The 21,193-nt window shown below is 42.4% G+C and overlaps 1 protein-coding gene across 3 annotated transcripts in view; it reads left to right on the top strand.

Annotated features, from left to right (window-relative positions):
- The window catches only part of SLC37A3 (solute carrier family 37 member 3), a 50,985-nt gene that overhangs the window by 19,821 nt on the left and 9,971 nt on the right, over positions 1-21,193 (top strand). For 2 of the 3 annotated variants that reach the window (XM_038559406.1, XM_038559407.1), the window contains exons 5-11: positions 3,200-3,283; positions 6,024-6,169; positions 12,513-12,609; positions 15,041-15,125; positions 16,059-16,237; positions 18,508-18,649; positions 20,668-20,769. In XM_038559406.1, coding sequence (XP_038415334.1) covers positions 3,200-3,283; positions 6,024-6,169; positions 12,513-12,609; positions 15,041-15,125; positions 16,059-16,237; positions 18,508-18,649; positions 20,668-20,769 — 835 coding nt within the window. Of the gene's footprint in view, positions 1-3,199; positions 3,284-4,387; positions 4,519-6,023; positions 6,170-12,512; positions 12,610-15,040; positions 15,126-16,058; positions 16,238-18,507; positions 18,650-20,667; positions 20,770-21,193 lie in introns of all 3 variants that reach the window. The other variant, XM_038559408.1, reaches the window with a different exon arrangement.

The following is a 21,193-nucleotide window of genomic DNA, read 5'->3' on the forward strand; positions in this document are numbered from 1 at the left end:
ATGGGAGCCCTGAAAGGTTTTGCACAGAGGAGTGCCAGGATCTGCCCTGTGTTTGGACAGGCCCACTTGCTGTCCCAGGAGACTAGACCAAAGGGTAGAGGCAGAAACAGGGACATAGATTAGGCTGTTCCAATTTTGAGGTGAAGGATGATGGTGGTTTAGATCCAGGAGTAACAGAAATGGGAAGAAGTAGATTTTGTGTTTTATTTTTTTTAATTTTTTTAATTTTAAAATATTTTATTTATTTATTGAGACACACACACACACACACACACAGAGAGAGAGAGAGAGAGAGAGGCAGAGAGAGAAGCAGGCTCCATGCAGGGAACCCGACGTAGGACTAGATCCCGGGTCTCCAGGATCACACCCCAGGCTGCAGGCAGCGCTAAACTGCTGCGCCACCGGGGCTGCCCGGTTTTGTGTTTTGAAGGTAGAACCAATCATTATTTTTCCTGTTGAATGTGGAGTATAAGAGAAAGAGAGGCCTTGAGGACAACTCTAGAGTGTTAGTATCATAACAGAGTGGAAGACAACGGGAAGGGTAGGCTTGTGTTTGCTTCAGGAGCACATATATTAAAATTGGGAAGGGTAGGCTTTGGGGAAAATGGCTTTTGGACATGTTACAGGTGAGATACCTATTCTTGCCTAAAGGATGAAGAACAGACACTTAGTTATGTATGGAGTCTGGAGTTCAAGGTAGAGGTTCAGGCTGGTGGTACAAATTTCAGAGTCCTTGGCATAGAAATACTTTTCAGAGTTACAAGACTGATCATCAAGGGAGCAGGTGGGGATAGTATGACAGGTGTGACAGCTGAGCCGTGGGGCTTCCTGTACTTAGAGGCAGGGGACATGAGAAATAGGCAAGCAGTGGAGGGGGACAACTATGGAATAGTGGTGTCCCAGGAACCATGCCAGCATGGGGGGAAAAGAGGTGCTCATTGTCCGAGGTAGTCACCTTGGATAGGGCAGCTGGGATCTCTGTCTGGTGGTAGGGAGCAAGTTCGGTGGCTGCTGAGTTAAGGCTGTGGGAAGTGGTGGCTGCCACTGGACCCCTGCACTGTGAATGGTCCTCCCTTTCTTCCCACTGTTTGATTTCCTCTCGTGAAGATGTCTACAGTTATTAAAAAGCTTTTTTTAAAAAGGTTTATTTATTAGAGAGAGAGAGAGCATGCACACAAGCAAGCAGGGGGAAGGGCAGAGGGAGAGGGAGAGAATGCAGACTCCCTGGGACATGAGATCTCCCAGCACTGAGACCACGACCTGAGCTGAAATCAAGAGACAGACACTTAAGGGACTGAACCACCCAGGTGCTTTGTAAAGAAACCTTTTAATTAGTGATATCCAGGTGATGGGAAATACCTGGTGGAAGTTCCAAAGTGTTCTCTGAATGTTTATTTGGACAGTATTTGGAATATCTTTTCTTCAAAGAGGAAGCTTGTAGAAACAATTGGAGCAGACCTTAGATCATGTAGCCATGCTCCTCACCCTGGGCGTTGTGTTTTTGTTTTTGTTTTTTTAAGATTTTATATACTCATGAGAGACACCGAGAGAGAGAGAGAGAGAGAGAGAGAGAGAGGCAGAGACATAGGCAGAGGGAGAAGCAGGCTCCCTGCAGGGAGTCTGATGCGGGACTTGATCCCAGGACTCCAGGATCACGCCCTGAGCTGAAGGCAGATACTTAACCACTTAGCCACCCAGGCACCTGTATCCTGGGCATTTTCTGTATGACATCCCAGTGTACGGTCATTCGACTTTGGCTGGAGCACTGGCAGTGGTGCCTCGCTGCGAGCCTTTTGTGGAATGTTTTAAGAAGCCATGTATAGTCTAGAGCAAAGACCAGCTCTACCACTGTCAACTAGCTGTAGGAAACTTGGTTTTGAAATGAAATTTAACCTTACTTTTCTATAGAGTTGTGATAATACTTATCCCCAGGATTAAGTAGGTTTAGGAGATAAAAAGTGCCATGGAACATCAGTGATCATATTTCTTTGTATTGAGCCACATGTCCTTTTGGAGCTTTCTAGGCATCACGCAGGCATTTGGAACACCACAGGATGAATTGATTCTCTAATCTGAAACACTGAGATTTTCTTCACCTCCTTTACTCTATATAGCATAAGGCACCTGAGTGGCAGCTGTAGAATGAAGAATTGAAAGCTTATAGGTGCTTCTTTTGAGGTAGTGACAGGTTGACCATAATGAGACCTATCAATCTAAATTTTCTCTAATGTAGAGATCGACAGTTTACCAGAAACACTTGTATCTGGATTTAGGTTTTCCGTGAAGACATTTGTTCATTTTACATACTTATGGAAGAAACCTGGTGTATTGCCATGGGCTCTTTAGTGTGCCTTGCTGCCATGACTCAGGTTTTTATTTCCTGCCACTAAGAGGAGAGCAGAAGGCAGAACATTTGTACCGTTCTTCAACTAATTACTGTCTTTGTGTCCTTACTCTCCCTGCCTTGTGAGGTCATGAAACCCAAGGGTCAGATTAAATAGGCAGTGCCTGTGCCCCAGAAACTTCTGTGGTACAGGACATGTTGTAACACATCTTGACTCAGGATGCAAATGGCTAACTAAGGGCAGCCCCCCTGGGAGTGCAGATAACTGATCTTTTTTTTTTTTTTTTTAAGATTTTATTTATTTATTCATGAGAGACACAGAGGGAGAGAGAGATAGAGGCAGAGTCACAGGCAGAGGGAGAAGCAGGGTCCATGCAGGGAGCCCGATGTAGGACTTGATTCCGGATCTTGGGATCACACCCTGACCCAAAGGCAGATGCCCAACCACTGAGCTACCCAGGTGTCCCAGATAACTGATTTTTAAGTTAATCTGTTCTAGAAAATGAAATATATTTGTGGGCTTGTTTTATTAATTAATATTCTTGGTTTTATTTGTTTTGATTTTTGCTTTTCCAGGCTCCTTTTAGACAGTGAGGGGGATTTGCTTTTGGTAGACTCAAAGTTTAGCCTAGATTACAGTATTTTGGTGCGTGAGTTTGTTTACAGTATAATGTGCAGAAGTGCACTGTCATTTTATGAAACATTTTTGAAACTGAGACAGCTAGTCTGGGCATAAGAATGAAGTTTAATTTTGAGTCATGTCAGTGTTTTATTTCCCTCACTTGGTTTGCAACGCATCTTCCCTTTTTCAGGCTGTGTTATTCAGAGCTGTGAAATAAAATGCTTTATTTTTAGGGCCTTTTCATCAGTGGAATTGTTGGAGATCGGCTTAATTTACGATGGGTTCTATCTTTTGGCATGTGCTCTTCTGCACTAGTGGTAAGTTGAAAGGTATTATTTTTATCATCATCATCATCATCATCATCATCATCATCTTGGTTGGGTATTTTAGAATCCAAGTACTCCTCCTGCCCATTTCTATATGTAGAATAGAAAAGTAAAATCAATATTCAATTTTTTAATACCTCGTGTGCCTTTTCAGTTAGGGGAATCTTTTTATATTTATTTATTTATTTAATTTTAAAAAAATTTATAAAAGATTTTATTGACTTATTCATGAGAGACACAGAGAGAGAGAGAGACAGAGACACAAGCAGAGGGAGAAGCAGGCTCCATGCAGGGAGCCCAACGTGGGACTTGATCCCGGGTTTCTAGGATCACGCCCTGGGCCGAAGGTGGTGCTAAACCGTTGAGCCACCCAGGCTGCTCATAGGGGAATCTTTTTTTTTTTTTTTTTTTTTTTAATTTATTTATTTACGATAGTCACACTCAGAGAGAGAGAGAGAGAGGCAGAGACACAGGCAGAGGGAGAAGCAGGCTCCATGCACCGGGAGCCTGACGTGGGATTCGATCCCGGGTCTCCAGGATCGCGCCCTGGGCCAAAGGCAGGCGCCAAACCGCTGTGCCACCCAGGGATCCCCATAGGGGAATCTTTTTAAAGTGAGATTTGGATCATGTCCCTTTTGTGATTCAGTCACCACCAAAGCCATGCATAAATAGTATACATGCTGCCTGAATTGAACACAGAAGCCAAGCATAAATAGCATGGCATTCGGTGCTCTTGAGAACTGGGTTGTGTCCTGCCTTGACAGTCCCGTCTGTCTCTATGCTTTACCAGTTGGCTCTGGCCAAACTGTTTTCCATGGTCCCAACATACCCTGTGCCTTTCTGCCTCACTCTGTTTGTTTTTGCCTTTCCTGCCTTGAATGGCTCTCTTTTCAGCTCTCCATAGTCTAGCTCAATGTCGCCAGCAAGTTATTGGTCAAATGGCACTTCTTTCACGATGTCTTCCTTTACTGACCTCATTCATTCCTGAAAGTAATCATTTCCTCTTCTGTGCTCCCCCGCCTGTATGTCTTTGAAGGCACTGACATCGTTGACTACTTAGTCCACTGATTTCTGTATCACTCTTGTTTTCCCTAGGAGTCAGTGGCATGGTGGTGGAGGTCACAGGTTTCTTAGACCTGGACTCCCTGCGTGTCAGTTCCTCACTTGCCATTTCCTGGGATGATTGCTGTGTGCTTCATCCTCCTTGTTTGAATGCCTCCCCCCAGGTTGGTAGGGAAGGTTATGTGGGTTTCTGTGTGTGAGGCATGTGGAAAAAATGCCCTGGATAATTAAATACTAGAGAGGGCCAGATCCACATTTGATGCATCTTTTTTTGTTTCCTAGGTCCTAGTGAGGAGTTTTTGTTGGTTGAATGAAAGCATGGCATTCAGCTAGTCCCAGTTTTATTATTGTTTTCCAGTATCTGCCATTTGAGAGATTGAAGCACTTTACTTACATTTACAGCCCTCTTACCTACACATATATACGCATTGCTTTAATCTTTTTTTGTTTGTTTGTTTATTTGTTTTTAAGATTTTATTCATTTGATAGATTCAGCACAAGCAGGGGGAGTGGCAGGCTGAGGGAGAAGGAGAAGCAGGTTTCCCACTGAGCAGGGAGCCCATCCCAGGACCCTGGGATCATGATCTGAGCCGAAGGCAGATGCTTAACTGACTGAGCCACTCAGGCGCCCCTATACATATTGTTTTAAAACCTCTATACGTTTTTGCTTTGCTTTTTTTTTTCACATTTTTTGAAAAATTGAAGTATGTGCATAAACTCACCCTTCTTGGTGTGTAGTTCTGAGTTTTGACAAAGGAGTATAGTTCTGTAACCACTGCTCCTCCTCCCCCCTCCCCCAGCCTCTATCAATCACTGACCATTTTTCTGTCCTCCTAATAGTTGTGCTGATTCCAGAATGGAATCATACAGTATGGTACATACTATATTTTTAAAAAATATTTTATTTATTTATTTATGAGAGAGAGAGAGAGAGGCAGAGACACAGGCAGAGGGAGAAGGAGGCTCCATGCAGGGAGCCCGACATGGGACTCAATCCCGGGACCCCAGGATTGCGCCCTGGGCCAAAGGCAGGTGCTAAACTGTTGAGCCACCCAGGGATCCCTGGTACATACTATTTCTAACCCATGCAAAATATTCCAAAAGTAACTTCGACTACCGATAAAATGTCCACTTGAGCAAAATGCCACCCCCCCACAGTGGTGACTTGATGAATGCTTCTGAATTCTTGAGCAGATCACAGGTTACACCGGTTGTCTCGGCAGCTGCAGGAATGATCATAGCTGGCGCTTCCTGGTCCCCACAGTGTGTGGGGCACTGCCCTGACTGAATTTACATACACGACTTCAATCAGCCCCCATAGTAGTCCTCTACACACACACGGGTCTGAGGACGAGATAACAGCAAGAGTTGTCTAATGAAGTTGAACAATGAGCATTTAACTTCTTAGAGCTAAAAATACAAGTCAAATGGGTGTAATCATTAATGAACTTTGTGTTGATTGACATCCCTGCTCAGTGGTGGCACTTGGGTCTTGTCTTATTCACCTTATGCTCAGAGTAGGAGCATCTGAAAAGTCGGCACATGTCTCTTTGGCCCTACACCTTTGGGCATGTTTCTTCATGCACAGACGTCATTGTGGTTGGCATTTTAGTGTCCTAAAAGTGTCTGTGGATGTCACATGTTCCTTTTTCTTCCCTTCGTATCCTAGGTGTTTGTCTTTGGCACTGTCACAGAATGGCTGCATTTCTACAACAAGGGACTCTACTGCTGCCTGTGGATTGTAAATGGCCTGCTCCAGTCTACTGGTTGGCCCTGTGTGGTTGCTGTTATGGGCAACTGGTTTGGAAAAGCTGGGTATGCCACTCTCTTCCTCTTTGATTTCTCTTTTTAAGTGGTTTTATTACTTATTTATTTATTTATTTATTTATTTATTTATTTATTTATTTATTAAAAAAAAGATTTTATTTATTTTTTCAAGAGAGACACAGAGAGAGGCAGAGAAATAGGCAGAGGGAGGAGAAGCAGGCTCCATGCAGGGAGCCCGATGTGGGACTCGATCCTGGAATTCAGGAGGCAAAGGCCTCAACTGCTGAGCCACCCAGGTGTCCCTTTAAGTGTTTTGGTTTTTTTAAAGATTTTATTTATTGATGAGAGACACACACACAGAGAGGCAGAGACACAGGCAGAGAGAGAAGCAGGCTCCATGCAGGGAGCCCGACGTGGGACTCGATCCCAGGTCTCTAGGATCACGCCCTGGGCTGAAGGCAGCACTAAACCTCTGAGCCACTCGGGCTTCCCCCTTTGAAATGGTTTTAATATCAGATGATTCAGACTTGTCATCAGTTAACTCCATCTTTTCAACACTACCCACCTCTTCTATTTTAGAAAGTTGAGAAAAAGCTTCACTTTGGAGAGTATTGGAAAAGGTGTGGACTTGAAGGGTGTAGGCCGGTGATGCATGTTCTTATTTATTTTTATTTACTTTTTTTTTTTTTAGAGAGAGAGTGCATGTGAGCTGGGGGAGGAGAGAGAGAATCTTTTTTTTTTTTTTTTTTTTTAAGATTTTTATTTATTCATGAGAGACCGAGAGAGAGAGAGGCAGAGACACAGGCAGAGGGAGAAGCAGGCTCTAAACCGCTGAGCCACCCAGAGAGAGAGAATCTTAAGCAGGCTCCACATCCAACATGGAGCCTGATGTGGGGCTCAATCTCACCACCTTGAGATCATGACCTGAGATGAAATCAAGAGTCAAGCTTAACTGACTGGGCCACCCAGGTGCCCCAGTGAGGCACATTCCTTTTTTTTTTTTTTTAAGTTTTTATTTTTTCATGAGAGATACAGGGGGGCGGGGGGGGGGGCAGAGACACAGGCAGAGGGAGAAGCAGGCTCCATGCAGAGAGCTCGATGTGGGACTCGATCCCGGGACCCCAAGATCACGCCCTGGGCTGAAGGCAGGCGCTAAACCGGTGAGCCACCTGGGGATCCCTAGGCACATTCTTAATACTCTGCTGGTCATGGTCAGATTTTGAGTGTGGCTAAGGCAGTACATCTCAAAAATCTTCCCTTAACAGAACATAAGTCATGTAGCATCCTGTCATGTGTCTTCCTGTGGGTTTTGCCTTCCCTTCCCTTTGTTTGAGACTCAGTGGTCTAATTTTATCTTCTTACATTAAAGATGAAGAAATTGAGGTCAAAAATTATCTATGGGACTTGCCTAAGATCACATAACAAGGATGCCTGGGTGGCTTAGTGGTTAAGCATTTGCCTTTGGCTCAGGTCATGATCCTGAGGTCCTGGGATTGAGTCCCGCATCAGGCTCCCCACAGGGAGTCTGTTTCTCCCTCTGCCTATGTCTCTGCCTCTCTCTGTATGTTCTCATGAATAAATAAGATCACGTAACAAAGACTCTAATACGTTACAGATGAAGAATGCCAAACTTTGGGGCTTGAAAGCTCAAATTGGACATCTTTTCCCCAAACCTTCAAGTAGTTGTCAGATCATATGTGAGTTTATGTGTGATACAGGCCACGGCATGAGAGTGGAACCCGCTACAGCATCTTCTGGGCTGCCAGGAAGAAGAGCCGTACTTCATTTATAGGATGGAAAATAAGTCGAGATTCTCAAAGATTTGGCTTTGCTATTTGCCATTTTTGGTGACATTCTGATTTCAAGAGTATTATTAATTTGGATTTCTTTAATTTGTCCTGGGTAAATATATATTGTGAGATACACATTTATCTCATCTATGGTTCGGTCTTTTTTATCTGTTTACTCTTTTACCATAGACCAGTGTATGAAACAGACATTATCCACCCACTGAGTGATCAGTGCATGCTCTGCCTGGCTTCCCTCAGGTTTCCAGCCTCCTAGGTTTTCACATTGGGAGTCATGATGCCTGCTGGCTAATGATCTGTAACATCATGAAAGTTCACCCATGAAATGTCGTATGGGTAGAATAAGTACGACTTAATGAGCATACTCTAATTGTACTTCAGTGTGCTGTGGTTTCTATTGAACTCTAACTGTAGTGTTACTGGTTTAACAATTGATTTTAAGAGGTGCTTGTTCCCATGTGATACTTTAGGTTTTTTTTGGAGTAGGTGATGCTATCTGCTCATGTGCTGTTTATATTTATCAAGGTTTTCTTTTTTTTAAGATTTTATTTATTTATTCATGAGAGACAGAGAGAGAGAGGCAGAGACATAGGCAGAGGGAGAAGCAGGCTCCCTGTGTGTGAGCTTATGTGTGAGGAGCCCGATGTGGGACTTGATCCTGGGACTCCAGGATCACGCCCTGAGCCAAAGGCAGACGCTCAACCGCTGAGCCACCCAGGCGTCTGTTCCTTTTTTTTTTTTTTTTTTAATTTTTTTTTTTTTTTTTTATTTATTTATGATAGTCACAGAGAGAGAGAGAGAGACAGAGACACAGGCAGAGGGAGAAGCAGGCTCCATGCACCGGGAGCCCGATGTGGGATTCGATCCCGAGTCTCCAGGATCACGCCCTGGGCCAAAGGCAGGCGCCAAACCGCTGCGCCACCCAGGGATCCCGTCTGTTCCTTTATTAAGATTTTTAAAGTAATTTTTTTCATTTGTGATTTTGAAAATTATATAAAGGCTTCTTGTTTTTTTGTGGACAAACCAGATAATATAAATGAACAAAGAGAAATAAAGGTAAAAGCATTTGAAATCGTATCACTCAAGGATAATCACTTTGGCACTTTTTTTTTTTTAAACAGATTTTACTAATTTATATGCCAGAGAGATAGCGTGAGAGTGGGGAGAAGCAGAAGGAGAGGGAGAGGGACAAGCAGACTCGCTGCTGAGCATGGAACCAGACATGGGGCTCAATACCAGGACGTCAAGATCAGGATTTGAGCCAAAATCAAGAGTTGCTCAGCCGACTGAGCCACCAGGTGCCCCTCAACTAGTTTCTTCTAAAATCGTGTCTTTGGGCCCCCCTGGGTGGCTTAGTTGGTTAAGCATCTGCCTTTGATCCCAGGGTCCTGGGATTGAGCTCTGTGTTTGGCTCCACGCCCAGCAGGGAGCCTGCTTCTTCCTCTATCTCTGCTGCTCCCTCTGCTGCTCTGCCTGCATGTGCCCTGCTCTCTCTTTCTCTCAAACAAACAAATAAATAAATAAAACTGAAAAAAGAAAAAAAATCAAATCAAATCATGTTTTTGGTCTGCCAGTGTTATTCAGAGCCTGACCTTCTGACTCTTTCCCCAGCACCCTCTTGCTAGGTTTTATGTATTTTAGAGAAAGAGGGCAGGCATTTGAGCCCTGGGGAAAACACAGATTATCTAGTCCAAATGGTTTTCCAAGTAGACAAAATTGGGGCCCCAGGGAATTAAGGGATAGGTTGAAGACATTGCTTAGAAACCTGTTAATCTTGGATGAATCATGCCCCTTTATCAGGGTCATAGTTTTTATTTTTATTTTTTTAAAGGATTTTATTTGTAAGTCATCTCTATGCCTAGTGTAGGGTTCACACTCACAACCCCAAGATCAGGAGTCTCACACTTCACTGACTGAGCGGGCCAGGCGCACCCAGGGTCATAGTTTTTAAAAGCAGGTGTAGACTAGGTAACATTAACAACATTAACATGTACTCTCGTGTAGCACCAAGCCCTTTCGCATGTAGCACTGCGCTCAGTGCTTTGAGGAGCAGAACATGTTCCAATGAGCCTGAGCTGTGACTGGCTTGAGATTGCACAGCTGGAAGTGGCAGAGCTAGGACTTTTAAACTTTTTTCACTTTACTGGGTTGTCTTCCTGTTGGTTTCTCAGACTCCTGTCTCCATGAGGTTATAAAAATGTTTAAGGAGCTAAAAAATCTAGACCTAACACAGTATGTTATTAATAGAGGGGCGCCTGGCTGGCTCAGTCAGAAAAGCGTGTGACTCTTGATCTCAAGGTTGTGAGTTCAAGCCCCATGTTGGGGCTTGTAAAGATTTAAGTAAAGATTTTACTTAAAATCTTAAAAAAAAAATTAGCTTCTCTTTCTTTCACCAGCCCTACTGCCATTGCCTATGTTCAGAGCTAATCATTTTTCTCCAGGACTATTGTAATAGCTAGTTTTCCTTCTACTAGATTATTTACTCATCCTTTTTTTCCTCTCTCTTTTTTTAATGGCTTTATTAAGGTATGTAATGAACTGCGCGCATTTAAGATGTATCATTTGATGAGTTTCAGCCTGCATACACCCTGAAAACCACCATCACAGTTAAGAAAATGTAGACATCTCCATCACCCCTAAGTTTCCTCATGCCCTTTGGTGATTCCTCTCCTCCACCCCTCCTGCTCCCTTCCCCCTCCCTCCCATTGCCATTTCCAGGCAACTGTTCATCTGTTTTCTGTCAGTTTAGATTAGTTTGAATTTTCTAAAATCTTACATAAATAGAATCATACAGTATACACTGTTTCTTGTCTGCTTTCATTCAGTATGATTATTCTGAGATCTAGTATTCATCCCTTTTTATTTTTTATTTATTTAAAATGTTTTTTATTTATTTATTCATGAGAGATGCAGAGAGAGAGAGGCAGGAACACAGGCAGAGGGAGAAGCAGGCTCCTCCCAGGTAGCCCGATGCAGGACTCGATCCCAGGCCCTGGGATTACACCCTGAGCCGAAGGCAGACGCCTAATCGTCCACCCAGTTGTCCCAATTCGTCCTTTTTATTTTTATTTTTATTTTTATTTATTTATGATAGTCACACAGAGAGAGAGAGAGAGAGGCAGAGACACAGGCAGAGGGAGAAGCAGGCTCCATGCACCGGGAGCCCGATGTGGGATTCGATCCTGGGTCTCCAGGATCGCGCCCTGGGCCAAAGGCAGGCGCCAAACCGCTGTGCCACCCAGGGATCCTGCAATTCGTCCTTTTTTATAGTTGAGTAGTAATCTATGGTATCACAATTTATCTTTTCACCTGTTGGTGAACATTTGGGTTGTCATCAGTTTTTGGTCATTACAAATAAAGCTCCTGTGAACAGTTTCTGTACAAATCTTTGTATGAACAAGTGCTTTCATTTTCCTTGGATGAATATGTCAAAGTAGAATGGCTGGATCATATGGTAGATGTGTATTTATCTTTTTAAGAAACCAATGGTCTCTTCCAAAGTGGTTTTACCATTTTACATTCCCATCAGCAGAATGTAAGGGTTCTAGCTGCTATGTATTCTTGCCAACACAACACGTATGTGTGGTCTTTTTCACTTCAAGTTATCCTCATAGGTATGTAGTGATAGTGATACATCATCAGTTTTAATTTGCATTTCTCTAATGTCTGATGATGTTGAATATCTTTTTTTGTTGTTGTTGAATATCTTTTTATGTGCTTATTTGCATCATGTTTTTGTGTGCATGAAGCCTCTTTTTCAAAAACTTTTGAGATGGTTGTAGATTCACACTCTTTAACATTATATCGGATTTTTTTTTTTTTTAAGATTTAAAAATTTCTGTAAAGGAATCTCTACACCCGACATGAGGCTTGAACTTACAACCTAGAGATCAAGTGTTGCATGCTCCACCTACTGAGCCAGCTGGGGCCCCTGGAATGCTTGTTTTTGTATTATTGAGGGCTCTTTTTTTTTTTTTTTAAGATTTTATTCATTTGTTTGAGAGAATGAGACAGAGATAGCAAGAGAGAGCAGAAGCAGGAAGGAAAAGGAGAAGCAGGCCCCCCCGCTGAGCAGGGAGCCCAACGTGGGGCTTGATCCCCAGACCCCGGGAGCATGACCTGAGCTGAAGGCAGTTGCTTAACTGACTGAGACACTCAGGCACCCCATGTATTACTGAATTTTGAGAGTTCTTTATATTCCAAATGTGAGACTTTTATTAGATAAGCAATATGCAAATATTTCTTCCTAGTCTGTGGCTTACTTTTAAAATTCTCTTAACAGTGTCTTGTGATGTGCCCGAAATTGAGGTTTAGTTTAATATCTTAAAGTAACCTGATATTTTGTCATTTGAGTTTACTTTAAAAAAAATTTTAATATAGAATGTTTATTCTTTGGAATGTGAACTTTCACTGTTTTGTATTTGTATTTTGTATTTGAACTGCACCTGAATTCCTTCTGATTCTGTTGTTTTTTGTTTTTCACTGTTCTCTGTCTTAGACGAGGAGTTGTATTTTGTATTTGAACTGCACCTGAATTCCTTCTGATTCTGTTGTTTTTTGTTTTTCACTGTTCTCTGTCTTAGACGAGGAGTTGTATTTGGTCTCTGGAGTGCCTGTGCTTCAGTGGGCAATATTTTGGGAGCATGCCTAGCTTCTTCTGTTCTGCAATACGGTTATGAGGTAGGTATGTCCTTCTAGTTCTTTCTTGAGTATATATAATATGTTTTGTCTTTGGAAGCATAGCAATCTAAAACTATGTAGGGCTGTGTTTGGTCGGACAAGGCTTATGTTAAAAAAGGACAAACGTTTGATAAATTCAAACACAGAAGTTATTCATGGGAAAAATGCCCAAGTCTGAAGACAGTATAATCAATCGGGAAAAAAGTATCTGTAACTCATGTTACAGATCAAGAGCTAATCTCCCTCATATATAAAGAGTACACGCAAATTAATAAGAAGACCAACAATATATAGAAAGAAAGGTAAGGGATTTGAATGTGTAGTTCATGAAAAAGGAATAGATATGGCTTTGAAATATATGAAGTATATTCCACTTCATTTGTAACTTACCTATTCATTTAGTAAATATGTATCACAGTTCTCTAAGTGCCCCTAGGCAGTAGAGAATAGAGCACTGGCCAGAAAAGAAAAATCTCTGCTCTTATGGAGCTTAGGTGTTAGTTGGTGGACAAATGTGAGTTAAAACTACACTGTAAAAAAAAAAAATAAATAAAAAATAAAACTACACTGTAAAAAATAAAGAAAAAGACAAGAAAGAAACTGTGCTGTATACTTACATTGGTAAGAATCTATAAATTTTGATAGCATTTTGTGTTTATAAGGATGTGAACAAACAAGCACTGACCCCTCTTGGAGTCACTCTGAAACTATCAAAATTACACCTGCTCTGTCCCAGCTGTTCCACCCACAGGACTTAATCCCAACAGATGAATATACTTCCACATGTACAAAGTGATGTATCTATGTGGTTATTTCAACATTGTTTGTAAGAGCAAAAAATTGATAACAAATGTGAACCAAAAGGGAGATACAGTATGACACATGTGTGAGGAAGGTGGCACAACTTTGAAGTGGAATTTGGAAGCTCTCAGGGTCCTGATAGGGAAAGTTCTCAATGGTTTTTAGGTGAAGAAAGCCAGGGTGTGGAACAGTGTGTACTGAATGATGCCATTTCTGTAGGGAGTAAGAATCAGAGTATAGATTTGTATTGGCCTGTATGTTTCTAAAACAGTCTCTTGGGGAGTAGAAATCAAATAACAACAATGGTTATATGCTGGTAAAATGGGATGAGAGAAGAAGTAGGACGAGAAAAAGGATGAGACAAGTAGGAGGGAGAGCTTTTACTACCCATCAACTTTTTGTTGCTTGGATCATATGAAAGTGTTATTCTAAAACCTAAATAGGGAAGTCGCTCTTTTAAAACGTAGATAAATCTTTAAATAGTTTACCAAGTGTTTGGTCTCAGAAGAATTTTGGTTGAGTAAGGCTCAATGGGAAGGAAATCCTTTCTCTGTTCTTGGTCACCTTTATTCTAGGCTTCCTGGCTTCTCATCTGAATTGTGCCAATTGGCTCAGATGGAAATTTTGGTTCAGCCCGCATGCTGATTTGATTTCTGGAAACACTCATTTTGTCACTGTCTTTCCCAGAAATGTAGACCACCTGTCCACATCAGGCTCCATTCTCTACTAAAAATAATTCAGCTAATGTTGTCTGGCTTTTGAGGTTCTTTCATCTTGATCTCTCATTTTTCCTAGCAGTTTTATTTCCTGCTGCCCCTTAGCAGAGGCCCTCCACTTTGACCATGCAGGAGGCTTTCTCTCTCATTCCCACCCTGTCCCTTTGCTTAGGTCATGCTGGGATTGACCACCAGTTGCCTTTTCAGCTCTTCCTTAAGACATGGTATTGCTCTGCTGACATCATTGCTATTTCTTTCTATATGTGTTTCTTTTTTTTTTTTTTTTTCTATATGTGTTTCTTAATTAGGACTGGGTCTTCTCCTTTATTCGCCTGCTTGGTGCCTTGTACTATTGTTTGGTGTATTATTTAATCTTCTTCACTGGATAGAATATTTTTGAGGGCAGATAGATACTGTCTCTCTCTCTCTCTCTTTTTAAAGATTTTATTTATTTATTCATGAGAGACAGAGGGAGAGAGAGAGAGGCAGAGACACAGGCAGAGGGGGAAGCAGGCTCCATTCAGGGAGCCCGACGTGGGACTTGATCCCAGGTCTCCAGGATCATGCCCTGGACTGACGGCGGAGCTAAACCGCTGAGCCACCTGGGCTGCCCAGATACTGTCTCTTGTGGGAGGATCTGTGGTGCAGAGAATGAGGCTTTGGGAGCCAGTCGTGATTTCACAACTGTAGTGGTATACCATTCAGTGTCCCTGAGACTTGACCTGTCCTCTCTGAGCCTTGTGGGGAAAATGCGTGGAAAAGACAAGTGAAACTCAAGTTCTGAGCCTGGCATGGACTAAGCACTCATGCTCATTCCTTCTTAGTCCCCTCCCTTCCCCACATGTGCTTCTAGTCAATGTGCTCTAACCAATATCGCGGACGTGTAAGAAGCTCCTCTCTCCTCTCTCCTCCAGTATGCCTTTCTGGTGACAGCGGCTGTGCAGTTTGCTGGTGGGATCATCATCTTCTTTGGGCTCCTGGTGTCACCAGAAGAAATCGGTGAGGAAAAGCTATCCTTTCTATTCAACACGTCTTACTGTTATGGGCGAAGAGAAACCTGAGGCCAGCACAACCAATCTCTTGTTCCTTAGGAGAACTGTGAGCTCCTTTCAGTGAGTTGAAGGAGTGGTATTGCTGCTTATGGCCCATAGACCCTGTGGTTGTCTAACCAGACATGGCTGCAAATGTTTGAGGGCAGTGTTTCACCTTTATAGATTCAGGAAAAACTCTTCATTTGCAAATGAGTTTTGCAATTGAGACACTGACTGGAAATTAGCATGATATTTTTCTCATTTCACTTGTTTGAACAGATTTCTTTCCCTTCATAAAAGTAATTTAGTTTGATACTTATCTGTGGTTACATACAGAATATGTACAAGCAAAGCCACAGAAGCAGATATATGTACAATTCTGTCTTCTGAGTGTTATCAAAAAGATGTGTCAGTTCAATAGTACATCATTAACATTTTTTAAAATGTAAGAGAGATAGTGTAATGTCATTGAAAATGCATTGCTTTGGGGGCGCCTGGGTGGCTCAGTCAGTTAAACGTCTGCCTTTGGCTCAGGTCATGATCTTGGGGTTCTGGGATCGGGCCCCACATCAAATTCTCTGCTTGGTGAGGAGTCTGCTTCTCTCTCTCTCCCCCTGTTCTCTTGCTCTCTCAAAGAAAAGAGTAAAATCTTAAAAACAAACAAACCCCAAAACAATATTGCTTTGAAGCCAGATGAAATAGAATTAGAGTCCTGGCTCTATGGCTTATTAGCTGTGTGACTGTAATCAACCTTGATTGACCTTGGCCTTGAACCTTCAATGCTTCTGTAAAATGAGACAAAAATAATCATGAGCCCATGAGTAATGATACATGCAAAGCACCTTGCACAATGCCAGGCATCTAGATGGCACTTAATAAATTGTGGCTATTACTGTTTTAGGTCTCCCAGGCATTGAGGCAGAAGAAAATTTTGAAGAGGACTCACACAGGCCATTGATTAATGATGCTGAAAATGAAGATGAATATGAGCCTAATTATTCCATCCAGGAAGGCAGTACTATTACCCAAGTCAAGGCAATAAGCTTTTATCAGGCCTGTTGTCTTCCTGGAGTTATACCGGTAAGGACGGTTCAGATCTCCTTACCACCACTAGTGAGAAGTTATAGCCTAGGTATTAGCACTGCCTGTGATAAAGCATCTTGAAGTATTTAGCTTCTCTTTGATACTTTATTTTAGGAATATATTCCCCTCAGCTTGTGTCTAGGGTGGCATGACTTGAAATTTTTTCTGCATTCTGATGTAGGGGTTGGTGTACTTTTTCTGCAAAGAGCCAGAGAGTAAATGTGTTCAGCTTTTTGGGGTGGGGTCGGGTAGGGGGGCGGTGGTACAGTCTCTACTACGACTACTCACGTCTGTAGAACACAAGAAACCCTGGATGATATGGAATAAATGGGTGTGGACAGGTTTGGCTGGCGAGCCCTAGTTTGCTGACCCTGACCCTGCATTCAAGTAAGAAGGCAAAATTGATATTTTTAAATATGTTCTTTTTTGGCCTGTTGAAGTATTGTAGAATTATATGTGACCAAGAGGGGTTTTGAAGGATTCATTTAAGTCTGCCTTATTTGCCTGTATTCTTAGCATTCTAGGAAAAAAAATGATTTGCCCTTTTATTAAAAAAGTATAGAACACAGTACTCCACAGTATTTCTTGGTAATGCATTCCAGTGTTTCCAAAACCTTTACAGTCAGGAGAACTTTCTAACATCTGAACTAAATCCCTTCTGCTGCAGTTTTTCTGTCTTGATGTTTCGGGCGCTCTAGCACGGGAGTGGAAGTTAAGAGGCCTAGGTTATGTGTCCAGCTTACCCACTAACTCTCTGTGAGGCCTGGGGTAAGTCACTCAGCCTATCCTTGTGTCTCAGTCCCCTTTCCCATAGAGCAGAAAGTCAACCATTCTACCTCGGGGTCTGTAACATTGGGTTACTGTATTGTGAACAAGCACCTGGTTTTGTTTTGTCGTCTAATGGTGCCTTACTAGTGTAGCCCCTTAGCAAGATTCAGAGTCTGAAGCTTGCAGTACTGCGTACTCATTAGTTCCCTTCTGCCCATGCCCCCAAGCTGAGAGCACCGATATTTGCAAACACATAGTGAAGCGTGAATTACAACAAATGTGTAAGTCTCCACAGTTCTGTAACCCAAAGATGACGTATTAGACAAGAGATATTCAAGTTCCTTGAGGCCTGTTCTTATCCTAAAGATTGGTATTTTTTAAGTAGTTGTTAAAATACTCTGCTGGTAATAGTTTACTTTCTGGGACAGACCTTACGTCTCTTGTGACTAAATATGAAACTCTTGCTCCTCCTCTGTATTTCACAAGCAATTGTTTCCTGACACGGGCAGGGATGCAGAGGAAATCGAGTTAACTTAATCCCTTTGTCTTTGTAGCAGGCTGTCTGGACAGAATGCCCTCATGATTGGGATTTGGCTCTCTAGGGGGTGGCTGTTGCCCTGCCAGGGAAGCTGTTTTAAAACAAGTGATACCTAGGGAATAACTGGCCGCTCCAGGGAAAAGAATATACTAGCCAGACACCCTTTGAAGTCAGCCTCTCTGTTCCTCCCCCTTTTTCCTTTGATGCTAAATGTCAGGATTTCCTGGTAATAATGTGTTGAATATAAGAGTCTTAGCCCCACTGCCATCCTAAGACAGCTGCAACTTTTATTCCTCAGAGTAGAGCCACAAGGCCCAGGACGGTCATGTTCTTTCATTCCTGACTCACCAAAGATACTTTGTGCTTTTCCACTGGATGTTGGAATACAAGGCTTTTAGAAACCGTAATGTGAAAGCAGTTTTAACGTTGATGCTTTCCTTAGACCTTGAAACTATAGTTTCGTCACATTGCTAACCACTGTTCATAACATTAACTCTGCAGCAAGTAGAAGAACCAAAAGTGTTGGGCTGCTTGGAATAAAAGCTGTGATGTTGTTTACTGGAGTTCTCTGCTTACAGTTAATGATAGTGGTATGGATACCTTTTGTCTTCATCTAAAGAAAGGAACACGAGTATATGCCCTGCCTTTGAGGTTCAAAACACTGGTTTGCTTCTACCAGGGAACTGACAGGAGAAGAAACTGAGGACAATTAAGAAATACTCCTATGTATTTTTATTCTAGAGGCCTGCTGTGCATGCCTTTCTGAAAGCTAATGGGGTTAAAGAGAAGAGGGAGACAAGGTAGAGTCAGGCAAATGGGAATTTAGAGAAATGTGTACTTTTAAAATCAGGTACTGTTCTTCCCAAACTCCTGTGTATGGTTTTGCTTCTTAATTACATTAAGAACTGTGGTCCTGCTGTGCTGTCTGTTCCTTATTGATAGTTGCATGTTTTTCTTGTAGTACTCACTGGCCTATGCCTGCTTGAAGTTAGTAAATTACTCCTTCTTCTTCTGGTTACCCTTTTATCTGAGTAACAACTTTGGATGGAAGGAGGCTGAAGCTGACAAGCTGTCCATTTGGTACGATGTTGGAGGAATTATAGGTAATGCCAGATGCATCTCTTTCTATAATGAGAGTTTGTCACTAGTAATATTTTATTGGGTTATGAAATATGACAGCATGAAAAGTTTTATTACTTAGTCCACAGCCATTTTCCCTAACTGTCCTACCAGTAAACAGCTAAACTCTTAGAAAAAAGGATCCATAGAAAAGAAGAGCCAGCCCACGGCAGCCCTGCGATTTATAGGGCTCTTTTTTTCTCGGTTCTTTGTTTATGCATCAGTTCTTTTGTGTTGGGAAGCACAGGGATGTTTCCCTCTGCAATCTCTTTAGATGTAACCCTTCAGCACACTCTCAGTGATATCATAGGTTTAAAGCTAATGTGTGCCAGAGATCCAAGCTAGAATGTGAACTTTATCGACTTCCCACCACCCATAGTCAAAGAAAGGAAAATATTAGCTTAGTGTATAGATTTTATCAGATCATAGGGTAGGAATAATCGTGGGGATTAATTTCTGTATTTTGCAACTGCTTCATTGTGCACAGCTGTGCACAGATTTTACTAGTAACTTTTTGCTGTGGCTGGAAGTATAAACAAGTATGCAAGAAATTTTATTTTATTTATTCATTTATTTTTATAAGGGTTTTTTTTATTCATGAGAGACACAGAAAGAGAGAGAGAAAGAGAGAGAGAGGCAGGCAGAGATGTAGGCAGAGAGAGAAGCTGGCTCCACACAGCCTGATGTGGGACTTGATCCTGGAACTCCAGGATCACGCCCTAGGCCAAAGGCAGGCGCTCAATTGGTGAGCCACCTAGGCATCCCACACAAGAAATTTTAAAATAAGACAGTTGTACAGAATGCATTTTACTGGGTATTACTTATATGGCTGCGGCAAAATTGTAACATCCTTTGTGTAATGTTTGGATTTAGAATTGTGGTAAGGCTAAGCTGTCCCGAGAACAAGAGAGCATCCTCAGGTGATATGCTGTTACTGTACTTAACTTGTCTGCCCTTATTCTTAGATACAGAGCCAAAGGTGAGGCTGCCACCTTTAGATCTGATCATGCTTCTGGGACCTGTTGTGCGATGAGGATGTACCAGATGTCCCATAGCCCCTATTGCTTGAAATGGGGCTGCACCTACATGTGACCTTGTTGCTTAAAGGATTCACATTACCTTTTTCTAAAAATCCTGACCTGTTCATTATCACCAAACCATAATTGCTACATTTAATTTCAGTGAACATTTATTGGCTGCCACTAATAGCCCACGAAGCATGGTCTTTAATGAATCATCTTTTAAAATAAAAAGCAGAGGGGCATCTGGGTGGCTCAGTTGGTTAGGCATCTGCCTCTTAATTTTGGCTCAGGTCATGATCTCAGGGTCATGAGATCAAGCTGTGTCAGGCTGTATGCTGAGCGTGCAGCCTGCTTAAGATTCTCTCTCTCCTTCTCCCTCTAGCCACACACATGCACACATTCTCTCTCTCTCTAAGAAAAAACATTTTTTAAAAAAAAGATTTTATTTATTTATTCATGAGAGACACAGAGAGAGAGAGAGTGGCAGAGCCACAGGCAGAGGGAGAAGCAGGCTCCATGCAGGGAGCCTAATGTGGGACTTGATCCCGGAACTCCAGGATCATGCCCTGAGCCAAAGGCAGACGTTCAACCACTGAGCCACCCAGGCGTCCCTAAGAAAAAACAAAACAAAAAAATAATAATAAAAGAAAAAGAAAAATCAGGAAAAGCCTTTACTACTGGCTTGAGAAGGGAGAACAGCCAGGGATAGTTGGTGGTTTTGATGATTTTATTTCCTTTTTCCTTATTTTGCTGTCTGATTCATGGTGTCCTGCTCCTATCAGCCATCTTGGCAATTGATGGGTAATCTCCCTTAAAGGAAGCTGTGGGGGAAGCTTTTTTGGGAGAGTCAGCCCTCATTTTGGGTAGACCAGTGTCAGGATCCTGCTAGCAGGGGGACGGTGCATGGGGAACAACAAGCTTTGGATAACTGAGCTAAATCATAAAAGGTTTTGGTTGTGATGCACTCTTAATGCTTGCAGGTGGGACTTTGCAAGGTTTCATCTCTGACGTATTACAGAAGAGAGCACCCGTTTTAGCCCTCAGTCTACTTCTGGCCATTGGGTCCCTCGTTGGATATAGCCGTGAGTATTCCCTGGCAATTAAATTATTTTTCTGATCTCTCGGGACTAAGGCATTTGCCACGAGTCAGCGATCAACCCTGGGGAGATGCTTGAGACCAGCTACAAAGGCTGATACAAGGCCTTTGTATAGTCCTGTAAACGCCTGGATAAAAAGTACCCTCATGTAGTTTTATTTGTGTTGGGGAGGCAACTGGCATCTCTTGTGCTTTGTTGGTTTGTTTAAAAGCTTGCTTGGGAGTGTATATGCTTTGTTTGCGGGTAGGCTCCAGAGGGCCAGCATTAGAGCCAATAAAACAATAAAAGGGAAACGGTTTCAAAAGAGGAAAGATGGTAATTAGTAGGTTTGCACTATGTCCCCCAAGATGCTGCTGAGATGGGAGTAGAGTTTTTCTTTAGCTTCTAGGAGTCTCATTAGCTCGAGCAC

Source organism: Canis lupus, chromosome 16 (genome assembly GCF_011100685.1).
Source record: "Canis lupus familiaris isolate Mischka breed German Shepherd chromosome 16, alternate assembly UU_Cfam_GSD_1.0, whole genome shotgun sequence".
NCBI classification, from domain to species: domain Eukaryota; kingdom Metazoa; phylum Chordata; class Mammalia; order Carnivora; family Canidae; genus Canis; species Canis lupus.